Below are 11080 nucleotides of genomic sequence, written 5' to 3'. Positions count from 1 at the left end.
CGGGGGCCGAGGCGGGGGCCGGGGGTCCTTGGAAGGGGGCTGCCCCAGAAATGGAAGGGGAGAAAGGCGCGGGCGGGGAGGCAGGGTCGAGGCGGATGGCCGGGAGGTGGCGGGCGCGGGGACGCGCGAGTAGCGAGAGGAGGCTGCTGGAGAGATGATGGAGAGGGACCGCGGCGCGGGGGGAGGGCGGCGGAAGGAGGCTGGAGGGAGACGAGGGAGCGGAGCAGCCGGGAGGGCGTCCGGCACCGGAGGCGCGAGGGGAGAGCGCGGAGGAGAGCCGAGCGCGGGGAAAGTGCGGGAGCCAGGCCGGGGCGGGGGCCGGGGGGCGCCGGGGGGCGCCGGGGGGCGGTGGGGGAGGGGGTCAGGGAGCGGCGCGGGCCGAGCCTGCCTCCGCCCGCCCCCGCCCCGCCGCGGTACCCACCCACGGTCCGGGAGCCGATGCAGCCCATGGCTCGGGCGCCTCCGGGGCCGGGCGCTCACCGCCGCGGGGCGGGCGCCGGGGGCAGCACCGGGAGCCGCGCCGCCGCCCCAGCCGCTCTGCAGCGCCGCGGCTGTCTCCGCTCGGCTCCGCTCCCCCCTCCCCTCTCCATCCCTCCCCGCGGCAGCCTCCGTCGCCGCCGCCGCCGCCGCCGCCGCCGCCGCCGCCGCCGCCTGGCTCCCCCGCCCCGGCTCGGCTGGCGGCGGCGGGGAGGGGGCGGCCCGGGGATTGGCTGCGCGCGGCGCCTCCCCGCCCCTGCCCTCGACCCCGCCGCCGCGCTCCCCGCGCACCTCGCGGCGCTCCCCTCCGCCCGCCCTGTCCGTGGCCCGCTCGGGGGCTCCTCGCCCGGTCCCGGCCGGGCTGGCGTCGGGGGGTGCTGGAGACCCGGAGAACGTCCCCCTTGGGTCCCCGGTGGGGACCGCTGGGAAGGAACCCAGCGCCCGCCCTCCGGTTCTGGTAGATGGATTTCGAGGGCCGGGTTTGGGGATGCCCAGCGAGAAAGGCGCGGGATTGGGGGTGGGGGGGCGGCGCGCGGGGGACGTGCAATAGAGCTTGGATGAAGGGCCTTGGCCGCCTAATTCCGCAAACACTTGTTTTCTTCCTGGGGCCTCATCTGGGACACAAACGCGAGCGTGATTGGATACAGCTTCGGCTGCTCTGCGTTTCCTGTGCGCTGTTTTGTCCACCCAAACAGATCGCGGAGTCTTTGCGAGTGGATCGTGTGCTAAGCTTCCCTGTACTGGGCGCTCGCTGGAAACTCGGGGATAAGTATGGGTTTGGTGCAGATCCCTCCAGGCCTGCCTGGGGATGGGAGAGTAGAATGAGATAATTCCGTCCCAGCTAGAGGGGAATAAAAATCAGGATTCAAGACTGACTAGACGGCACAGTTTTATATCCAATTTAACTTTCTGTGCGATGATCTCCTCTGACAAATGACAGCATGGATGTCAGGAAGCAGTCGAGAGAAGGGAGGATTGCCCTCTGGCTGGCCAGAAGGGGTCAGGTAGGTACCAAGGGTGTGGTGGGTAAGAGACTGAGAGAAAGAGGGAGTGATCTATGTGGTAGGGGTCAAGTACTATAGTATAGCAGGGAGGAAGTGAAGTCCAGAAAAGTCACACAAGAAAGGGACCAGAGGCTCTTGTCAAAGCAGCGCCCACAAACCCAGAGTGTGAGAGAGCTGATGGGGTCAGCACCAATGACAGCAAATGCTGACCCAGGGTTGTGTGTTCCCCACCTGCGTTCATGTCTCTCCCGGGCTGGGCAGGGAGCAGGGCACTGTCCCTGGTGCGGGTGTGTAACAGGACAAAATACCAAGTCTCATAGATGCACCTTTTAACCCTGTATAGTTTGAATGGGGAGCTAAATTTTAGGGTGATAACCACCACGTTCTGTGGAGTCCCAGATGAAAGATAGGAGAGAAGGTGATAATAATCTAATTGTAGATCTGGGAGATGGAATTATGGAGAGAGAACTGATCTTTGTTCTCTGTGCATGACAAAAGAAATCCAGTCTGCATCTATAAAAGCACGAGAGAGAAGAGGGAGTCGCCAGTAGGCATCTGAGATTTTAATCATCCAGTATCATTTGTGGCAAGATCTGATACCTTATTTTGACAGTGAGAAGAATTAACAAGTATTTTCCCCCCATACTTACTATTGTTGGTTATACAAAGGAGCATCATGTGGTTTCTGCCCTTCTGGAATATATTGTCCAGCTGCAAAGGAAAGAAGATGGAATGATGGAGGGAAAGAAGAAGGAGGAGAAGAAAGAGGAGGAGGAGGAGGAGGAGGAGGAGGAGAAGGGTAAGGGGAATAGGAAGAGGAAACAGCTTCCAGTACTACAGCAGCGCCACTCAGTCCCTTTTGCTTGTGGAGGGAAAGCACTGATGGGAATATCCAGGTCAGGAAGTAACAGACCAAGTGGCCAGCTCTGCTCACACCTTCCCACTTGAAACTGCTCTCCCTTTGGGGTGCTCTCTGATTCCAGTATTCCCACTATTCATCTGGTCCAAACATGGATACAAACCCCGCTCCTGTTCCCCTTGCCACAGCTGTACAAGGCTGGGTTTATCCTAATGATTGAAATCCAGTCAACAAAAGGGACCCCAGGTTTTAAGGAATCAGTCCTGTTTCCTATTCTGTTTTAAAGGTATTTCCAGCACGAGGGAAACACAGAATGTCAGAGGCGCAACACTGGCCTGCTTTCTTTCTGCTTCTAGTACAGGATCCTCTTACTTTTCCCCATTTAGAAGCATTCTTTCCCAGTCTTTTTGCTATCTTCAGAGCCAAGGTCAAAGATTCCAGTTCTGATATGAACAGGAACAACCTTTCTGGAGGATGATTTGACAGTACTGATCAAAAAATCTTTAAAATATGCATTGCTGTTTTTGCGCATTACTAAATTGTGACACAGCTATTCCATTTATAGAAATATTCTAAGGAAATAAAAATAGAATGTGGACAAAGATTTAATCTACAGCACCCATCAGAGCACTATTTACATAATAATGAAAGATGGTACACACCCCACATGCTCAAACCTGGGGATTAATTAAATAAGTTATGTATATGCTTATAAGAGAATACTATGTAGCCACTGATAATATTTGACAATTGAATTTGTTGACAAATTAGTCATGATATGACATTATAAAGAAGCAAGCTGTAATACAAGAATTAGAATATATCAATGTTTGTTTAAAAATCGCATACACACATTCTTCTGCCTTTTGTCAGGCTTTCCATCCCAAGTAATTTATGGGATTCCCTGAGGAAAGTCTATGTTTCACAGATGTCCGGGCTCACTCATCAGGTAAGTTTGGCTCTCAATGAAATCACCATATTAATGAGTCTATTTCCAAACTCTAAAAATAGAGGACTTTGGCCGAATGCCCAAGTATGGCATTGGTACTTCCTAACTGGTCCCTTTTGGAACACGACGGGGTGGAATGATGTTTCCCCCTTCTCTGTGGTTGCTGTTTCATGCCCCTAATCTCCTATGGATAGCTCTTGGACAGAAGGAATAGAACCGAGTTCAGAAACAGTGCTGTCTAGGGGTGCCTAGGTGGCTCAGTTGGTGAAGTGTCTGATTTTTTAGCCCAGGTCTTGATCTCAGGGTTGTGAATTCAAGCCCCACAGTGGGCTCCACACTGGGCATGGAGCCTGCTCTAAAAAAAGAAAGAAAGAAATAGCACCATCTGAAACAGAGACTCTAGAGGTGCCTGGGTGGTCCAGTGGGTTAAACCTCTGACTCTTGGTTTTGACTTGGGTCTTGAAATCAAGGCCAGGGTCAAGATCCACACTCAATGAAGAGTCTGCTCCAGATTCTCTCTCTTCCTCCTCTGCCACTCCCCTGGCTTGCTCGATCTTTCTCTCTCCCAATAAATAAATAAATATTAAATAAAACAGGAACTTTTTGTAAAGATTTTATTTATTTATTTGACAGAGAGAGAGAGAACGAGCACAGGCATGGGGAGAAGCAGAGGGAGAGGGAGAAGCGGGCTTCTAGCTGAGCAGGGAGCCCAACATGAGCCAAAGGCAGGTGCTTAACCAACTGGGCCACCCAGGTGTCCCTAAAACAGGAACTCTTGTCCCAGGATACACAGGCAGCATCCAGAGTGTCTAACTTGAAAGTTAGGAAGCACTTACATCTTTATGTTCCCTGACTTGTAACTGAAATTCTCCATGTCCTTCAGGTATGTGTATAGGCAGCAAAGCACAGTGGTATTAGAGCTGTTGTTCTGTGTCTTTACCGCCCATAGAAATCATAGATGTTTCTATTATACAACGGTTGTTGCAGATTTCTTACACTATCCTTTATGTTCATCACTACATTGAAATTATTGTGGTAGTAAACCTGCCTGTACATGTTCCTATTAAATGCTTTGATAAAGAAGCAAATATATTACTATGTCACCATTTTATAATAATTGCTTTTTTTATATTAGTTGTTCCCTTTTTATATTATTGTTTATTATTTAGTATTTAGTATTACTCTGACAGGGAAGCCATGGATTTTCTAGATTGCCAAGGGATCCAGACCAGAAAAACATTTGAGAATCCCTGGCCTCAGGGATGCCTGGCTGGATCAGGGAAGCTTCTGACTCTTGATCTTGGGGTTGTAAGTTCAAGTCCCACTATGGGTGTAGAGATTGCTTAAAAATAATTTTTTTGAAAAACTTAAAAAAAAAAGAATCTCTGGCTTCTAAATATATTTTTGGTGTTGATGGTGATGTGGGGTGGTCTCTGATTCTGCAGGAGTTTAATAATCCCGTTAATAGTACCGACTTCAATGACCAAGCAAGACAATTGACATCTCATTTTGAAGACTTGGTCCCCAAGCCAGGAACAAAGATAGGTCCCTTTTATCTGCAGGACTAAAAGAGTCACACTCAAGCTTCATGCCCGCCCCCAAGAAATCCAGAGGAAACCCTAAAACAACAACAGCTTAATAAAGAATTTCTTTGGTTTTACTGGGAGACACTAAATCACAATTAAGGGTGGATGAAAAGATCCAGCTGAGAGGGGGAGGTTCAAAGTACTGGAGAGGAAGGTTCATGAGGCAGAGCGTGAATTCCTAAGGCAACAACCGCAAGGGATGCACACCAGGCTCAGGAAGGGGCACTGGGCTCAGACCGAGAAGCCCAGCTATTCTTGCAGATGCAAAGATGGAGCAGATGCCAGTAGGTCGCACATTTGGTGTTGGGGAGTTGAGGGATTCCAGTCTGATGGTGTCTGTTTTCTCTGAGAAGTGGGAAGCAAGTCATCTACTAAGTCTGGGAATGGGGGAGATGGCATAAAATAATAATAAGTAATGTGCAAATATCACTGAGCAGTTGACAAAGAGTTTTCATTGTCTTCTTACAACAATCCAAGAGGGAAATCATTGTCTTTGTGTTGCAGCTGAGAAATCTGGGCTTAGAGGCCCATTAACTAACTATCTTCCCCCCCCCCCCCCCCCCCGCAAATTACCCAGCTGGAAAGAGAAGAAGCAAGAGCATAAACTCAGCCCCTCCGGTAGAAAATTCACTCGGGAAGCTGTAGGAAAACTCGTTTATGTGTCTGTTCATCTGTTTTTTAAATAATTAGAGCTACTTTGTTCAGGGTTTTATTTGCTACACCTTCTCTCACTGTTGTCTTTCTTTCATGAAGGTGGGGCCGTAAGCTGAAGAGAGGAATTGTCTATCCACACTCTTAAATTTTGAAATGCCAAGGGAGATTTGCAGCCCCTGGTGTAGGTCACGAGGCACAGATGACCAGAGTGTCGGTTCCTACTTATCAATGTCAGTGTTTTGTATCAGAGTCTCTGTCTCAGGGAGACAAGAAAGTGACTCAGGCCACCCCCACATTCAGTCAGCCTTGGGGCAGTTCTTAGTGGCTCACAGGAGGCCTCGTTGGCTGAAGGCACCGGAAGTGGGCATGCCATGCGGCTACTAGGGAACTTAGGGAACTCAGGGAAGGGGCTGCAGGTTATCTGGTGGTAGCACCTGGAATGGCAGTGCATCTGCGTGAGGTCAGAACAGCAGTGATGGCGGCAGGGATTCTTTCAAGTGGGAGTCATTTACTTAATCCTCGGGGAACAGGAAGACAAAGAAGGGAGCTGGAAGTTGCTGACACAGAGGAACAGGCTCAGAACGAAGTCATGAGTGGGCGGGGGAGTCAGTGGTGTGCAGATGGAATTTCCACGGAGGAGGAAGTACCCCTTGAATCTTCGGTGGTCTGTGAAGTTCTTTTCCCCACCCCACCCCCCCTTCGGCTGGGTTCCCCGAGTAGTCAGTTGATGAGTTTCCTGGCCATTGTGGGGGGATGGGGCGTTCCTAGGGCAGCGCAAGTTTGCTGAGGGAGAGGGAGCCGACTCGGGGCAGCTGATTATACAGGACAACACATTCCATAACAGAAATTCTCCGGCTTCAGTGTGGTTGGTGGGGGCAGAGAGACCTCACTTGACCAATGTCTGATCTGTTGGACGTTGAGGAAGATAAAACCTTTTAGATTGGCATAGGTCATTGCTGGTTTGACTTTTAGAGGAAGTTTGAAACTTTACAGAACATTAGGGATCAAGGTAAGGTGAACTCATGGCCACGTGTACTGAGATAAGGAACTTGGCAGCGAGGGCAGAGGCGGTGAGCTGTCTCTGGTGCAGCGGCTGGAGACACACCTCTGCGTGTGAGGCAAAGTCTCCTGCTTGGGCAGTTCACCATCACAGAATCCATTGTCCAGGGTCCTGTGGTTTCATTCAGCACAGGACAGTGCCTAAATGAATGTTTCCCTGGTGACCCTAATAGACTCTATTCTTTTTATCAAGGGGATGCATTTGCCCTGTTTTCTCTTTGAAAAGCAGCCCTGGGGGAAAGGCTATCAGAGAATTACTGAAGATTTGGGGTTTCCCTCCAAAGATTCTGATGAGAAAGACCAGCGGGTTCTAAGCCAACAAGATCTTACGTCCCTCAGAGAAGAGGAGGCTTTGGTCCAACGGGCCCAAAAGATGTCAGTGCTTTACAACTGCTTTCATGGTGGCCCCAAGTATATTTAGGGTTTCGGGGTACCATCTTCATCATGTCCAGGTCACAGCCAGCAGCAGATCAGGCAGGGTGCCAGGACCAAGGAAGCAGGCCCGAAGTATAGGCAACCGTGAGGCAACAGTTAAAAAGGGGAGTCCATCAATAGCAAGAGAGACGGAGCCGATGGGATCTTCAGAGGTCCAGCAAATTCTCAGCACTCACACATCCCAGAGCCCCGGACAGAGAAGGGAAGAATCAGATGGGGAACGCCGGGCAGCTGCTTCTTGCAGCCTACCTGCCAATGTCATAGTCTTCCGTCTGAGAGAATCAGGGAGAACCCGAAATTGGAAGACTGGGTCCTGAGCATCACTGATAGCTTGTGGGCCAGTATTTACTAACTCAAAGGAGAGGAACAGCCAAGCACACCATGCCTCTAGAGCCCTCTCACCCCCCTGCTGGCACCCCTCTGCCTGCACCTTTATGCCCAGCTCCCCCAGGAGAGCCGCTGCCTCTGCTTACAACACACTCTCCCCTGGTCTTACCTCTGAATCATGGCCTGCTGGGTGAGGCTCCATGACTACCTGCCAGACTTCTCTGTCACCAGCTGACAGTTGACAGCCCCCTTTTTGGATTCCCCGAATTTACCCCTGTTCTGGGTTCCCAGCCCCTTGCCTTCCTTAAATTTTGGGATGTCCTGCAATCTCAGCATGGATCCCTCTTGCAAATGTTTTCTTGGACAAGGATCTGTTTTGCTGCAAAGTCTAACTGCCTGGAACCTTTTCTTCTTTCCCGTGACTGGTCCAGATCCCCAATGATGAGTTTACTGCAAAATGGGTCAGTGTAGCTCCAGCTCTGCCTGTCTCAGTCTGTTTTCTTCTCCCATGAGCGAGCCAATCAGAGGCGTCTTCCCGACAGTGGAAGAGCAGAGATATGCAGGGCATTAAGTAGTGGTCTGAGAGTGTTGGAACTAGACAAGACCTTAGACATCAAGTCTGCTCCTAGTGTTTCACAGACACGGAAGATTGGTCTCTCCAGTCTTCACAATCCTACGGCTAAGTGGCTCAGTTAATGACCTAAATTCATGTTCTCCAACTCTCTTCTAGCATTCTTTTCCCTATCTATGATGCTACCTTAAATGTATGGTGGGTCATTTTTCTGGTTTATATTACGTAAAATGTGTGTAACACTAAACCCTGTTGAAATACCCTCAGACCCCCTACTCTTTTTGCTCATGTAGATGATCAGCTCCTTCTGGGACCTAAAAGGTAAAAACAACGTTGTTCTAAGAAGGTGGATTTCATGTTAAGTGTTCTTACCACAATAAAATTAAAAAAAAAAAAAAAGGAAAAAAAAGTAGAGAACATTGTTTTAACTTAGGAGTTCCAGAGGTTTGTTCTTTGGGCTTGAGAATGGGTGTGTACGGGAAAAGAAAAAAAAAATGGGTATGTAATCTTTATGTATATGTTCAGGTCATTGTTTGGTTTAGGTGTTTTTCATGGTGATAAGCTGCAGGGGACAAGGCTTTCCTTCCCTGGGTGTCGGGGTGGGTGGGTGTTCACTTGAGGGCTGTTCATGCACCAGAGTAATCACGATTGTCCTGCCAATGGGCAGTGGACCCACCCAGACGGGAAAGTCCAAAAGAGACTGGAAATTTTGAGCTCTGAGTGGTGTGTACATGTTTTTCTCAAACAATATATACTTGTTTTAGGGGGAAAAAAATGTACTTATTCTTAAGTTGGCTCCACAGCCCCACATGGGGCTTGAACTCATGGTCCTGAGATTAAGAGTCACATGCTCTATTGACTGAGCCAGCCACATCCCCCTCCCCACCCCCAGAAAAAATCTAAATACACACAAGCAGAAAGAAGGACACCAAAGCCCTCACCTATTTCTTACACTATCACTATTTTACAGCATTTCCTTTCAAACTGACTCATGCATCTATACGCACTGACGCGGTTGGTGGTAGTGGACACTGGATTTTATTACTGACGGTGGAAAATTGTGTTGAGGGAGGAAACAGGAACACTTTCTGCCTTCTAACGTGGGAGCTGGGATTTGCCACTTGATCTTTCTCTCCCTGTATCTCGAGTTTCCTTCATAGCCCAAGTTCTTGGCGGAGCTGCCAACATCCCTCCTCATTTCCTCACCTCCACTCCCTCCTCATCCCACTCCAATCTGGTGTCTTCACTTCACTGAAACAGCTTGCATGGTGGTCTCACGTCTCTTCCATGTCAGCAGATGGGGCTCATTTCTAATATTAACTTGACACATCAGGAGCATTCCACAGTTGACCACTCCCTTGTCCCTAAACATCCTTTCCTGGTTTTCCTCTTGTCTTTCTGGCTGCTCCTTCTCTGTCTTCTTTCTTTGCTCGTTCATTCATTCATTCATTCATTCATTCCATATTACAAGTATTTCTTGAGCACCTATATAACAGAACTATTCCAAGTATTATGGGCCCAAACTCATGCCTTCACGGGGCTCACAGTTTAGTGAGAAGTAGATGGGAGGCGATATCAATATAGAAATTAAATAAGTATTATAATTTTTTTTTTTTTGGCTATTGAAGCCCAGGACCTAATAGTAGAATATATTTAAGGAGATAAGTGCTATGAAGAAAAATGAAAGAAAGGAAGATAATAAATAAACAGGATTCGTGTATGTAGTTTTACTTTTTCTTTTTTTCTTTCTTTTTTCCTTTTTCAGAGAGAAAGAACATAGGCATGCACGTGCTTATGCATGCACTGGGGGAGGCGCAGAGGGAGAGAGAGGGCATCTTAAGCAGGCTCCATGCAAGACTTGATTTCACCACTCTGAGATCATGACCTGACACAAAATCAAAAGCTGGATGCTTAACTGACTGAGCCAGCCGGGTGACCCATACGGTTTTTTAGTATATAGTTTTAAGCATATGTAGTTTTAACCCTCAGTGAGGGTGGCCTCACTGAGAAGGTGGCATTTGAGGAAGACTATGAAGGCGATGTCGGAGCGACCCATGCAGATGTCTGGGGGAAAGCCTTGGAAGCAGAGGAGCGGCAGGAGCAAGGCTCTTGGGTGGGAAAATGTGCCTTTCATGTTGGAGGGGAAGCAAGGAGGCCAGTGTGTTTGGAGCAGAATGAATGAGTCATAGAGTGTGAGCTCGGAGAGTATGTGGGACCCATCTGGGGAGAGCCTTGTACTCTGGCTTTCATTCTGAGTGAAATGAGAAAGGAGAGTTTTGATCAGAGTGACATGATGTGAAACAAGATGAAAGGATAGCATTGGCGTCTGCATTTTGAGTAGACTGTAGGGAGGCAAGATCGTTCAGTAAATCAGGGGAGATGATGGGAATTCTGACCAAGAGCGTAGTGATAGAGATGGCGAGGAGTGGCCAGATTCTGGAAATGTTTTGAGGACAGAGTCAACAGGATTCCATGGATTTGGAGTGCCAAAGAAAGAGAGATGTCAGAGATGTCTCCGGAATGTTTAGCCTGAACCAAAGAATGGAGTTTCTATCAGCTGAATGAGGGACGGTTATGGGTAGAAGTTTTGGGGGGGAAGAGTAGAAGTTAGGTTTTGGGCATATTTGAAATGTCAACTGGATAATCAAGTGGGAATGAAGAGTAAGAGGTCAGATGTATGTTGTCGGGTAATAGGAAAGATCCACACAGAGGTACACATTTAGGGATCATTAGCATAGACGGCATTTACAGGCTTGAGACTGGGTATGGTCATCAAGAAGAGTGCCCAGATGGATGGACTCAGGGTGGACTCAAGATGCAAGAACTCAATCCCAACACATAGAGGCTGAGCAGAAAAACTGGAGCCAGAGAAGGGGAACGAGAAGTATGGACCAGCGAGGTGGAGGAAAATAAGAGTACATGATGCACAGGGAGTGAAGCAACAGATGCTTCATAAAAAAGAGAGTAAACAACTGAATCAAATATAGCAGATATGTTAAGAAAAGTAGGAACCGAGAGTTGTTCATTGACTGGCAATAAGGAGGTCATCACTAATCTTGAGAAAGGTAATGTTGGTACGGTGCTGGTGGTCAAAGATGACTAGAGTAAGTTAAGAGAAAATGGGAAAAGAGGAATTAGACATAACATGTATACAGAACT

The 11080-nt window shown here is 48.8% G+C and overlaps 1 protein-coding gene and 1 long non-coding RNA gene across 4 annotated transcripts in view; one reads left to right on the top strand and one right to left on the bottom strand.

Annotated features, from left to right (window-relative positions):
- FAM131B (family with sequence similarity 131 member B) overlaps positions 1-963 on the bottom strand; it is an 8030-nt gene extending 7067 nt beyond the window's left edge. The window contains exon 1 of one of the 3 annotated variants that reach the window (XM_059396232.1): positions 769-963. Coding sequence is in view for 2 of the 3 variants with exons in the window: in XM_059396230.1 (XP_059252213.1) it covers positions 422-449 (28 nt within the window). In the remaining variant the exon portion in view is untranslated. Of the gene's footprint in view, positions 1-421; positions 590-768 lie in introns of those variants that run through there. The other 2 variants (XM_059396230.1, XM_059396231.1) reach the window with 2 other exon arrangements.
- LOC132015615 (uncharacterized) overlaps positions 1-2234 on the top strand; it is a 2659-nt gene extending 425 nt beyond the window's left edge. The window contains exons 2-3 of the long non-coding RNA XR_009403727.1: positions 1418-1481; positions 2151-2234. This is a non-coding gene — a long non-coding RNA (uncharacterized LOC132015615). The remainder of the gene's footprint in view (positions 1-1417; positions 1482-2150) is intronic.
- The last annotated feature ends 8846 nt before the right edge of the window (positions 2235-11080 follow it).

This window comes from Mustela nigripes, chromosome 4, assembly GCF_022355385.1.
Source record: "Mustela nigripes isolate SB6536 chromosome 4, MUSNIG.SB6536, whole genome shotgun sequence".
NCBI classification, from domain to species: domain Eukaryota; kingdom Metazoa; phylum Chordata; class Mammalia; order Carnivora; family Mustelidae; genus Mustela; species Mustela nigripes.
Note: the sequence above shows the minus strand (reverse complement) of the source record. Positions and strands in the feature narration are given on the sequence as shown.